Source organism: Athene noctua, chromosome 37, assembly GCF_965140245.1.
Source record: "Athene noctua chromosome 37, bAthNoc1.hap1.1, whole genome shotgun sequence".
NCBI lineage: Eukaryota > Metazoa > Chordata > Aves > Strigiformes > Strigidae > Athene > Athene noctua.
Genome location: NC_134073.1, coordinates 136684 through 149699, shown reverse-complemented (window position 1 = coordinate 149699; position 13016 = coordinate 136684). Strand labels below are relative to the sequence as shown.

General features: G+C 63.3%; 1 protein-coding gene across 1 annotated transcript in view; it reads right to left on the bottom strand.

Moving 5' to 3' along the window:
• SRCAP (Snf2 related CREBBP activator protein) overlaps positions 1-13016 on the bottom strand; it is a 57080-nt gene that overhangs the window by 21791 nt on the left and 22273 nt on the right. Inside the window, 12 exon segments of the mRNA XM_074930958.1 lie at positions 837-1016; positions 1133-1299; positions 1814-2254; positions 3740-3909; positions 5750-5936; positions 6040-6176; positions 7782-7974; positions 9350-9519; positions 9638-9774; positions 11513-11690; positions 11785-12107; positions 12784-12879. Coding sequence (XP_074787059.1) covers positions 837-1016; positions 1133-1299; positions 1814-2254; positions 3740-3909; positions 5750-5936; positions 6040-6176; positions 7782-7974; positions 9350-9519; positions 9638-9774; positions 11513-11690; positions 11785-12107; positions 12784-12879 — 2379 coding nt within the window.

Genomic DNA, 13016 nt, shown 5'->3' with positions numbered 1-13016 from the left:
TATTGCCCCCCCCATTTTTAAATTTTTCCTCCCACTATTGCCCCCCCCATTTTAAATTTTTCCTCCCACTATTGCCCCCCCCCATTTTTAAATTTTTCCTCCCACTATTGCCCCCCCATTTTTTAAATTTTTCCTCCCACTATTGCCCCCCCATTTTTTAATTTTTTCCTCCTATTGCCCCACCATTTTTAAATTTTTCCTACCACTATTGCCCCCCCCCCCATTTTTAAATTTTTCCTCCTATTGCCCCCCCATTTTTAAATTTTTCCTACCACTACTTGCCCCCCCCGCCCATTTTTAAATTTTTCCTCCTATTGCCCCCCCATTTTTAAATTTTTCCTCCTATTGCCCCCCCATTTTTAAATTTTTCCTCCCACTATTGCCCCCCCATTTTAAATTTTTCCTCCCACTATTGCCCCCCCATTTTTAAATTTTTCCTCCTATTGCCCCCCATTTTTAAATTTTTCCTACCACTATTGCCCCCCCCCCCATTTTTAAATTTTTCCTCCCACTATTGCCCCCCCCATTTTTAAATTTTTCCTCCTATTGCCCCCCCATTTTTAAATTTTTCCTCCTATTGCCCCCCCATTTTTAAATTTTTCCTCCCACTATTGCCCCCCCCCCCATTTTTAAATTTTTCCTCCCACTATCGCCCCCCGCCCCCCCATTTTGGAGCTTTCTGCTTATTATGGGGGGGTCCATTGCCCCCCCCCTCCCTAAACCAACCCCATAGGGAAAAATAAAACTTTTTGGGGTACAGCAAAAGGGAGGGGGGGGGGGGGCTCCCCGCTAAAAATAAATTGGGGGGGGGGGTGGGGGGGTGTCCCCCAACTTACGTGGGAGGCCGCGGGGGGGGGCGAGGGCCAGATGGCGCAGGGGGGGGCAGCCAGGGTCAATTTGCTGCCCTGGAGGCTGCAGGGTGAGGGGTTTGGCCCCCCCGGGAGTTGCCCCCCCCGGGGTACCCCCGGGCCGCTGGGCCAGCGCCGCCAGTTGCCCGATGCTGACCACCTCGCCGGCTACCGGTTTGTTTTGTTTTTTTGGGGAAAAAAAAGAGATTTTTAGTAAAAGGGGGGGGCTGAAATTTGGTTTTTTTTTTTTTTTTTTTTTTTTGGGGGGGGGGGGTGATACTTACAGGGCAGGCGGGCTTGCATGTCGGGGGCCAGTAGTAGCCGCTGCGGGCCAGGGCCGGGCAGGGTGTAAGCAGCCAGGGGGGGCGCCCCCTTGCCCCCCAAATTTTGCGGGGGGGGCGGTTGGGGGGGGCGGGGGCACCCGTCACGGCGGGGGGAGCGGGCGGCAGGGCTGCGCAGGGGAGGGGGGGCATGGGGCGGAGGCTCCGCCCACCCGGCGGGAAAGCCACGCCCCCCCCCTTTTCTTCCCCACCAATCCTTTGTGCGGTGGCCACGCCCCCCCCTTCCCGAAGCCACGCCCACACTCAGTAAAGCCCCCACAGCCCTTCTAGCCCCTCCCTGACAAGCCACGCCCCCACCCTGTTTGGCCACACCCCTGTGCCTGTCGATGTCCACAAGACCCGCCCCCTCGCACGCCCATCATTTAGCTCCACCCCCTAACCAACCCCTCCCGCAGGCCACGCCCCCAACCCCTTTAGCCCACCCACAGCGAGAGCCTCCCACTGTCCATTAATGCCCTAAGCCCCGCCCCCTTGCACCCACCCAACTCTAACTCCACCCCAACCACGCCCCCGACGCCATGCCCCACCCTCATTGACTCCGCCTTCTCCCAGGCCCCACCCCTGCCTTCCCCATTGCTGTCCCAAGCCCCACCCTTCACCCCACCTCTAGCCACACCCACTCACCATGGGCGGGGCCGGCAGGGGGCGGAGCCCAGCGCAGGCAGCAGGGTGGGGGGGGGCCGCGGGGGGCCGCCAGGGCCAATCCCAGCCCCAGCCCAAGCCCCGCCCCCCCGGGGGGCAGCAGGGGAGGGGCGGCAGCGGGGGGCGGAGCCCCCCCGGTGGAAGGGGCGGGGCCTACGGCAGACGGGGCGGGGCCTACGGCAGACGGGGCGGGCGCCAGCAAGGCGGGGGCCAATGTCACCCCAGGGGGGGCGGGGGCCACCAGTAAAGGGGCGTGTCCAGGGGTGTGGGGGGTGTCCGGCGGGTGTGGGGGCGTGGCCTGCGGGCAAAGGGGCGGGGCTAAGGGGCAGCACCCCCAGAGGGGCGGGGGGGCCCCCCCCGGGCCGGGGGCTGTTGAGCAGCAGAACCGCCCGGCTCTCGGCCTTCGGCACCGGCTGCAGCATCCTGGGGGGGGGGGAAGGGGGGGTCAGCGGGGGACCCCAAAACCCCCCGGGGCACCTTCACCCCCCGGGGCCCCCCCCCACCCTCGGGCACCCCAAAACGACCCGAATCGCTCCCCCAGCCTCCCCCCCCCCCCCCCCAGCAGCTCGGCCTCTCCAAGACGCCCCCAGTTGGACCCAAGGGCCCCTCAGTGTCCCCCCAAGGGCGTCGCTCTTCCCACAGACCCCCCCCCCCCCCCGTGGCCATCTGGGTGTCCCCAAGGGTCCCATGGTGTCCCCAAGGGCCCCCCCACATCCCAGTGACCCCAAGGCACCCCAATGTCCCCAGACCTCTGGTGTCCCCAAGTGTCCCCCCGCCATCTCAGTGACCCCAAGTGTCCCCCCGCCATCTCAGTGACCCCAAGGCCACCCTGGTGTCCCCAAGGGTCCCCCCGCCATCTCAGTGACCCCAAGGCCACCCCAATGTCCCCAAGACCTCTGGTGTCCCCAAGTGTCCCCCCGCCATCTCAGTGACCCCAAGGCCACCCTGGTGTCCCCAAGGGTCCCCCCACCATCCCAGTGATCCCAAGGCCACCCCAATGTCCCCAAGACCTCTGGTGTCCCCAAGTGTCCCCCCGCCATCTCAGTGACCCCAAGGCCACAACGATGTCCCCAAGGCTACCCCAATGTCCCCAAGATGTCTGGTGTCCCCAAGGGCCCCCCCACATCCCAGTGACCCCAAGGCCACCCCAATGTCCCCAAGACCTCTGGTGTCCCCAAGTGTCCCCCCGCCATCTCAGTGACCCCAAGGCCACCCTGGTGTCCCCAAGGGTCCCCCCACCATCCCAGTGATCCCAAGGCCACCCCAATGTCCCCAAGACCTCTGGTGTCCCCAAGTGTCCCCCCGCCATCTCAGTGACCCCAAGGCCACAACGATGTCCCCAAGGCTACCCCAATGTCCCCAAGATGTCTGGTGTCCCCAAGGGCCCCCCCACATCCCAGTGACCCCAAGGCCACCCCAATGTCCCCAAGACCTCTGGTGTCCCCAAGTGTCCCCCCGCCATCTCAGTGACCCCAAGTGTCCCCCCGCCATCTCAGTGACCCCAAGGCCACCCTGGTGTCCCCAAGGGTCCCCACACCATCCCAGTGACCCCAAGGTCACAATGTCCCCAAGCCACCCCAAAGTCCCCAAGGCCACCTCAATATCCCCAAGTGTCCCCCCACCATTTCAATGACCCCAAAGCCACCCCAGTGTCCCCAAAACCTCTGGTGTCCCCAAGTGTCCCCCCACCATGCCACTGTCTCCGAGGCCATCATGATGTCCCCAAGGCCACCACAGTGTCCCCAAGTGTCCCCCCCAGCATCCCACAGACTCCAAGGCCATCCCAATGTCCCCAAGTGTCCCCCAACCATCCCAGTGACCCCAATGTCTTCCCCCACCCCCTCAATACCTCCAAACCACCCCCGGTGTCCCCAAAGCCACCCCGGTGTCCCCATTGTGTCCCCTCACCGGTTGACTTTCATGCGGACGGGTTTGGGGCGCGGGGGGGGGTCGGGGGCGGCGGCGACGTCCTCGACCAGGCGCCGTGTCACCCGCCAGCGGGGCAGGAAGGTGTCAGCGGCGTAACGGGACACCCGGCCCTCCAGGGCCACCAAGTCAAACAGTCCCATGTCCACGTGCTGTGGGGACAACGGGGACGAGGTCACCCGGTGTCCCCCGCCACGGCCACACAGACACGGTGGCAACCTCGGGACATCCCTAAATGTCCCCAAAACCTTGGGCAAGAAGAACTTAAGCCATGTGGGTGGTGTCCCCGTGTCCCTTTATGTCACCAAAAGTGTCGCCACGGGGCGTGGTGGTGGCTCCAAGCGCTGGTGACAACGACATGGTGGCTTGTGTCACCTTGGGCCACCACGACATGTCAATCGGGTCCCCAAAAGCTTGGCCAAGAAAAGCTTAAGCCACGTGGCTAATGTCCCCGTGTCACCTACGTCCCCACAAGTGCCACCACGGGGCCACCCTGGTGCCTCCACGTCCCCAGAAATGCCACCACAGGTTGTGGGGGTGACCCCAAGCGCTGGTGACGGTGACACAGTGGCTGTCCCACCCCTACATCTCACTTCACCCCCATAACCTGGGTCAAGACGACCTTGAACCCTTCCCCTGATCATCCCGTGTCACCTACGTCGTGCCACCACGGGGCCACCCTGGTGCCTCCACGTCCCCAGAAGTGCCACCACAGGTTGTGGGGTGACCCCGAGCGCTGGTGACGGTGACACGGTGGCCTGTCCCACCCCTACATCTCACTTCATCCCTATACCTTCGGTCAAGACGACCTTGAACCCTTCCCCTGATCATCCCGTGTCACCTACGTCCCCACAAGTGCCACCACGGGGCCACCCTGGTGCCTCCACGTCCCCAGAGGTGCCACCACAGGTTGTGGGGTGACCCCGAGCGCTGGTGACAGTGACACGGTGGCCTGTCCCACCCCTACATCTCACTTCATCCCTATACCTTCGGTCAAGACGACCTTGAACCCTTCCCCTGATCATCCCGTGTCACCTACGTCGTGCCACCACGGGGCCACCCTGGTGCCTCCACGTCCCCAGAAGTGCCACCACAGGTCGTGGGGGTGACCCCGAGCGCTGGTGACAGTGACACGGTGGCCTGTCCCACCCCTACATCTCACTTCATCCCTATACCTTCGGTCAAGACGACCTTGAACCCTTCCCCTGATCATCCCGTGTCACCTACGTCGTGCCACCACGGGGCCACCCTGGTGCCTCCACGTCCCCAGAAGTGCCACCACAGGTCGTGGGGGTGACCCCGAGCGCTGGTGACAGTGACACGGTGGCCTGTCCCACCCCTACATCTCACTTCACCCCCATAACGTTGGTCTACACGACCTTGAACCCTTCCCCTGATCATCCCGTGTCACCTACGTCGTGCCACCACGGGGCCACCCTGGTGCCTCCACGTCCCCAGAAATGCCACCACAGGTCGTGGGGGTGACCCCGAGCGCTGGTGACAGTGACACGGTGGCCTGTCCCACCCCTACATCTCACTTCACCCCCATAACGTTGGTCTACACGACCTTGAACCCTTCCCCTGATCATCCCGTGTCACCTATGTCCCCACAAGTGCCACCACGGGGCCACCCTGGTGCCTCCACGTCCCCAGAAGTGCCACCACAGGTTGTGGGGGTGACCCCGAGCGCTGGTGACAGTGACACGGTGGCCTGTCCCACCCCTACATCTCACTTCATCCCTATACCTTCGGTCAAGACGACCTTGAACCCTTCCCCTGATCATCCCGTGTCACCTACGTCGTGCCACCACGGGGCCACCCTGGTGCCTCCACGTCCCCAGAAACGCCCCCACAAGGTCCCCGCATGGTGTCGACCCCACCCCACCACTCCCCCTACACCCCAAACCATCTCCTCGCACCCCCCCCTCCAACCACCTCCCCGCTCAACCCAACCCCAACTCGTTCCCGTTGGCGCGTCACCGCCGTCGTCACCTTGAAAGGGTCGGGGTCGAGGGCGCGGAGGACGAGGGACGCGGTGACGAAGCAGATGCCCTCGGTGACGAAGGGCGAGTGGACGGGCCGCGGCTCGAAGAGGTCGGGGTGGTTGCAAACCTTACGGAGCTGCATCAGCACGTTGATGACGCTCATGAAGTGTCCGCTGGCCAGGGTGGCCTTGGTGCTGCCGGAAATTTTAGGGGTGAGGGGGGGGGGACACCCACGGTCAAGGGTCTTTGAAAGGTCGAGGGGACACACGTAGGGACACCGAGGGACGCGTCACCCACCTGGCTTGGCCCATGAAGTCGTCGTAGAGGTACCGTTGGCGCTTGGAGAGGCGGCACTTGAGGACGTGTTCGTATTTTTTGGGCATCTGCTTCTCCACGTCCACCTTCAGGCGGCGCAACAGGAAGGGGCGGAGCACCTGGAGGGGGCGGGGAGGGGGGAGAGGCCAATCAGCTGGTGGCGCGTTTCGGGGTTCCATCCCGTCGTATAGGGGTGACCCACCCCCTTTCCCCAACTCCGCAACGAGCTGCGGAACAGGGACGCCCTACAACGGGGCGGGGGGGGGGGGGGTGTGACCCGTGTTCAAGTACCACCCGAAATGGGGGTACCCAAAAAAATGGGGTGCGCAGGGGGGGTGTGTGGCTGAGCCAGCTGGGTTCAAAAATGGGGGTACCGCCCCTAAAATGGGGGTGCGCCCGCTCAGCCGCCCCCCGGAAGAAGAATTAGCCTGAAAAAGTGACACCCACCCAGCTACACCCTAAAAACGGGGACACCCCAACTCAGCTGCACCCTAAAGACCAACGATCACCCCAAAACGGGGATCGGGCAAAAAATGGGGTCACCCCAAAATGGGGGTCACCCCCAAACGATTTCCCCGCCCCCCAGAAGCATTATCAGCACCCAGTTATGTCGCAAAACAGCGACACCCTCACCCGGCTACACCCCAAAATGAGGGTCACCTCAAAATGGGGGTTGCCCCACCCGGCTGTACCCCAAAATGGGGTCACCCCCACCCAGTGACACTCCAAAATGGGGACCCCCCCCCCCCCACCTACACCCCAAAGAAAGATTTGCCCACAGCCAACTACACCCCAAAACAATGACACCCCCACCCAGCTACACCCCAAACCAGGGGTCACTCAAAAGTGGGGTCACCCCCACCCAGCGACACCCAAAAATGGGGACACCCGCACCCAGCTACACCCCAACGAGAGGGTCACCTGCACTCAGCTACACCCCAAAACAGGGACACCCGCCCCCACCTACCCCCCCAAAGAGTCACTCCCACCCAGCTACACCCCAAAATGGTGACACCCACCCCCACCTACACCCCAAAACAAAGACACCCCCACCCAGCTACACCCGAAAACGGGGATACCCACACCCAGCTACACCCCAACAAGAGGGTCACCCTTACCCAGCTACACCCCAAAACAGGGACACCCCCACCCAGCTACACCCCAACGAGAGGGTCACCCTTACCCAGCTACACCCCAAAACAATGCCGCCCACACCCAGCTACACCCCAAAAGGGGGACACCCACACCCACCCACCTTCCCCAAGAGTCACTCCCACCCAGCTACACCCCAAAACGGGGACACCCCCACCCAGCTACACCCCAAAACAATGACACCCAGACCCAGCTACACCCCACCGAGAGGGTCACCCTTACCCAGCTACACCCCAAAACAGGGACACCCGCCCCCACCTACACCCCAAAACAAAGACATCCCCACCCAGCTACACCCCAAAACAGGGACACCCCCACCCAGCCACACCCCAACGAGAGCGTCACCCTTACCCAGCTACACCCCAAAACAGGGACACCCCCACCCAGCCACACCCCGAACCAAAACCCCCTCCCACCACTAAACCCCTCGTCACCCCCCCCCCCCGCCCCGACACCACCATTCCCACCCCACCCAGGGCCACCCCGCGGCTAGTTTCACCCTTAAACCAAACCTGCACCCACCCCTCCACCCCCACCCCTCGAATTTTGGGGTGCTCCCCCCCCCCCCCAACCTTATGGAGGCGCTTGACGAGGCTCTCGTTGTACTCCTGGCTCCCCTCGATCATGCCGGTGAGGGGGTTGGAGAACCACTCCTTGAATTCCCGGTGGGACTGGAAGACGCGGGGCATCAGGAAGTGCATGAGGGACCACAGCTCCATCAGGCTGTTCTGCAGCGGCGTCCCCGTCAGCAACAGCCGCCGCTGGCTGCGGGGAGGGAGCACCCATCACTCACCCAGCGCCCATGGGTGCTCCTCGTCTCCCCCCCCCCCTCGCCGACGCCCGCAGGGAGTTAAGAGAGAAACCGTAAGGGAAGTACGGAGCGACTGAGGGTGCTCCCAGGGGGGCTACGGAGCACCTGTAGGTACGCCCGGGTGGCGACTGAGCACCCATGGGTGCCCCCAGGCGGCTATTGAGCACCCATGGGTGCCCCCAGGCGGCTACCGAGCACCCACGGGTGCCCCCAGACAGCTACTGAGCACCCATGGGTGCCCCTAGGCAGCTACAGGGCACCCCCAGACAGCTACTGAGCACCCATGGGTGCCCCCAGGAGGCTACTGAGCACCCATGGGTGCCCCCAGGAGGCTACTGAGCACCCATGGGTGCCCCCAGGTGGCTACTGGGCACCCATGGGTGCCCCCAGCAGGCTACCGAGCACCCACGGGTGCCCCCAGGCGGCTACCAAGCACCCATGGGTGCTATGGGGGGCTACAGAGCATCCGCAGGTACCCCCAGGCAGCTACTGAGCACCCATGGGTGCCCCCAGGCGGCTACCGAGCACCCATGGGTGCCCCCAGGCGGCTACTGAGCACCTACAGGTACCCCCAGGCAGTTACTGAGCACCCATGGGTGCCCCCAAACATCCCCAGGGTGCTCCCCCACCTTCTCAGGCTGCCCCCAACATCCCCACAGTGCCCCAACCACCTCAGCACCCCAAGTCTTTGTCAACACAACCCCATCCCTGAGCACCCCAAGGTGTCATCCAGCCCCTCGGGGTGCCCCATAGCACCCATGGATGCCCCCCAACATCCCCGGGGTGCTCCCCACCTTCTCAGGGCGCCCCCCAACATCCCCACAGTGCTCCAAGAGCCTCAGAACCCCAGGTCTCTTCCACCTGCACCCGCCTTCCTCAGCGCCCCGAGGTGTCCCCCACTTCTTGCAGCACCCCACAGCACCCATGGGTGCCCCCCAACATCCCCAGGGTGCTCCCCACCTTCTCAGGGTGCTCCCCACCTTCTCAGGGCGCCCCCCAACATCCCCACAGTGCTCCAAGAGCCTCAGAACCCCAGGTCTCTTCCACCTGCACCCGCCTTCCTCAGCGCCCCGAGGTGTCCCCAACTTCTTGCAGCACCCCACAGCACCCATGGGTGCCCCCCAACATCCCCAGGGTGCCCCCTAACATCCCCAGGGTGCCCCCTAACATCCCCAGGGTGCCCCCCAACATGCACAAGGTGCTCCAAGAGCCTCAGAACCCCAGGTCTTTTCCACCTGCACCCGCCTTCCTCAGCGCCCCGAGGTGTCCCCAACTTCTTGCAGCACCCCACAGCACCCATGGGTGCCCCCCACCCACACTCCCCCGGACCTGTTGAAGTTGAGGAGCGACTGCCAGCGTTGGGATTTGAAGTTTTTGATGTTCTGGGCCTCATCCAGAATCAGGTACTTCCAGTTTTTCCGCCGAAAAGCTTGATGGTCCTGGAGGACCAACTTGTAGGAGGTGATGCAGACGTGGAAGGCGTTGGGTTTGGTCCAGCCCTGGGTGGGGGTCAGGGTGGGGTGTGGGGGGGGGTTTGGGGGTAGGGGGGGAGCCCAAGGAAGGTCAGGGTGGGGTCAAATGACCCCCCAAAACCCTCCCTGGGGGATTGGGGTTCACCTGCCGCTTCAGCCGCCGCTCCTTCTGCGCCCCGTAGTAGGTGAGGATCTTGAAACTGGGGCACCAGCGCTTGAGCTCCATCTCCCAGTTGAGCATCACGCTGGTGGGCACGATGATGAGGTGGGGGCCCCAGCTGCCTGCGGGGAGGGGGGGCGGCGTCAGGAGGAGGTGGGTGTTGGGGGGAGCACCCATGGGTGCTCAGGGAACCCGCGAGGAGATACAGAGCGTACAGCGCCCAGGGGCGTTCGGGGAGTTCACGGGGAGCTACGGGTTCGAGGAGAAATCTACAGCACCCACAAATGTTGAGAGAAGTTGGGGAGAACGGAGAGGTCCTACGAGGAGCCTACAGCACCCATGGGTGTTCAAGGGGGCCATGAGGACCTACAGAGCCTATGAGGAGCCTACAGCACCCATGGGTGCTCGAGGAGGCCATGAGGAGCCTACAGCACCCATGGGTGCTCAAGGGGGCCATGAGGACCTACAGAGCCTATAAGGAGCCTACAGCACCCGTGGGTGCTCAAGGGGGCCATGAGGACCTACAGAGCCTATGAGGAGCCTACAGCACCCATGGGTGTTCAAGGGGGCCATGAGGACCTACAGAGCCTATGAGGAGCCTACAGCACCCATGGGTGCTCAAGGAGGCCATGAGGAGCCTACAGCACCCATGGGTGCTCAAGGGGGCCATGAGGACCTACAGAGCCTATAAGGAGCCTACAGCACCCGTGGGTGCTCAAGGGGGCCATGAGGACCTACAGAGCCTATGAGGAGCCTACAGCACCCATGGGTGCTCGAGGGGGCCATGAGGACCTACAGAGCCTATGAGGAGCCTACAGCACCCATGGGTGCTCGAGGAGGCCATGAGGAGCCTACAGCACCCATGGGTGCTCAAGGGGGCCATGAGGACCTACAGAGCCTATGAGGAGCCTACAGCACCCGTGGGTGCTCAAGGGGGCCATGAGGACCTACAGAGCCTATGAGGAGCCTACAGCACCCATGGGTGCTCGAGGGGGCCATGAGGACCTACAGAGCCTATGAGGAGCCTACAGCACCCATGGGTGCTCGAGGAGGCCATGAGGAGCCTACAGCACCCATGGGTGCTCGAGGGGGCCATGAGGACCTACAGAGCCTATGAGGAGCCTACAGCACCCATGGGTGCTCAAGGGGGCCATGAGGACCTACAGAGCCTATAAGGAGCCTACAGCACCCGTGGGTGCTCAAGGGGGCCATGAGGACCTACAGAGCCTATGAGGAGCCTACAGCACCCATGGGTGCTCGAGGGGGCCATGAGGACCTACAGAGCCTATGAGGAGCCTACAGCACCCATGGGTGCTCGAGGAGGCCATGAGGAGCCTACAGAGCCTATGAGGAGCCTACAGCACCCATGGGTGCTCGAGGAGGCCATGAGGACCTACAGAGCCTGTAAGGAGCCTACAGCACCCAAGGGTGCTCAGATGGGTCCTAAAGACCCTACAAAGACCCCAGAGCACCCAAGGGTGCTCAGATGGGTCCTAAAGACCCTACAAAGACCCCAGAGCACCCAAGGGTGCTCAGATGGGTCCTAAAGAGTCTACAAAGACCTACAAAGACCCCAGAGCACCCAAGGGTGCTCAGATGGGTCCTAAAGAGTCTACAAAGACTCCACAGCACCCAACGGTACTCAGATGGGTCCTAAGACCCTACAAAGCCCCCACAGCACCCATGGGTGCTCAGAGGACCCTTCAAGACCCTCCCAAGCCCCCACAGCCCCCCAACGATCTAAAGACCCTCCCAAGACCCCAAAGCACCCCCAGGTCACCCCAAGGCCTCCCAAAAGCCCCAAGAGAGAGCAGGGTCACCCTGGGGTGGGTCGGGCGTTGGGTGGGGGGCACCCCTCACCCTTCTCGCAGGCGAGGTGGGCCAGGAGGGAGATGGTTTGGATGGTCTTGCCCAAACCCATCTCGTCGGCCAAGATGCCGTTGAGTTTCTTCTCGTACATGGTGACCAACCAATCGAGGCCGATGTGCTGGTACTCCCGGAGGGTGCCCCGGAGGAGGTGTGGGATGGGTGTTTTCACCTTAAAAAAAAAAAAAAAGGGTAAAAATAGGTGACCCCCCCCCAATCCCGGTAGCACCCATGGGTGCTGGGGAGGGATAAAGGGAAGAAATTACTTGGGTGGTGGCCAAGGTGTAGCCCTTGGGTTGGAGGCTCTCGGCCGCGGCGGCGATGTCGGTGATCTCCTTCTTGGGGGTGGGCGCGGCCGAGGGGGCCGGGGGGGCCGCTGGTGGGGGTCCCCCTGGGTGCTCTTGGGTGCCCGGTGGTGGGGAGGGGTCCTCAGGGGCAGGGGCACCCGCCTCGGTCTCCTCCTGTTCTTCTTCTTCTTCTTCTTCCTCTTCTTCTTCTTCTTCCTCTTCTTCCTCTTCGTCTTCTTCGTCTTCTTCCTCGTCTTCCTCCTCCTCCTCTTCCTCGTCATCGCTCTCGGCTGCCGGCGAGTCTGGAGGTGGGAGGGGACAGGTGGGTGCTGGGGGCGGGGCTAGTGGCAGCACCCGTGGGTGGTCCTATGGTAGCTGAGGGGTGGTCTCTAGGACCCAAAGGTGACCCTAGAGCACCCATGGGTGACCCTACAGCACCTGGGTAGGGCTCTATAGGAGCCAAGGGTGGCCCTAGAGCACCCATAGGTGACCCACCGACACCCACGGGTGGCCCTAGAGCACCCATAGGTGACCCACCGACACCCACGGGTGGCCCTAGAGCACCCACGGGCGACCCACCGACACCCATGGGCAACCCAACGACACCCACGGGTGGCCCTAGAGCGCCCACGGGCGGCCCACCGACACCCACGGGTGGCCCTAGAGCGCCCACGGGCGACCCACCGACACCCACAGGTGGCCCTAGAGCACCCACGGGCGACCCAACGACACCCACGGGCGACCCACCGACACCCACGGGTGGCCCTAGAGCGCCCACGGGCGACCCAACGACACCCACGGGTGGCCCAACGACACCCACGGGTGGCCCAACGACACCCAGAGGTGACCCCAGAGCACCCAGAGCCACCCCGTAGCACCCATAGGTGGTTCTATAACACCGGGGGGGCTGCAGAGCACCCAGGTGTGACCCTAGAGCACCCAGGGGCGCCCCCACCCAGCACCCATGGGTGCCCCTACCCGAGCGGGTGCTGCTGGCGCCGGGCGGGGAGTCGCAGTCGGAGTCAGCGAAGGCGCCGGCGTATTTCTGCAGCAGCTCCTCCATCGGCAGCGCCCCTGCGGGACACACACACGCTTAAAACATGCTTAAAACACGCTCAAAACACGCAGGGTGGGGGGCACCCCCCTGCCTGCACATGTGTATGTCCCTGTCCTCTCACACGTGTGTCCTCGTGTCTCCACACAGGTGTGTT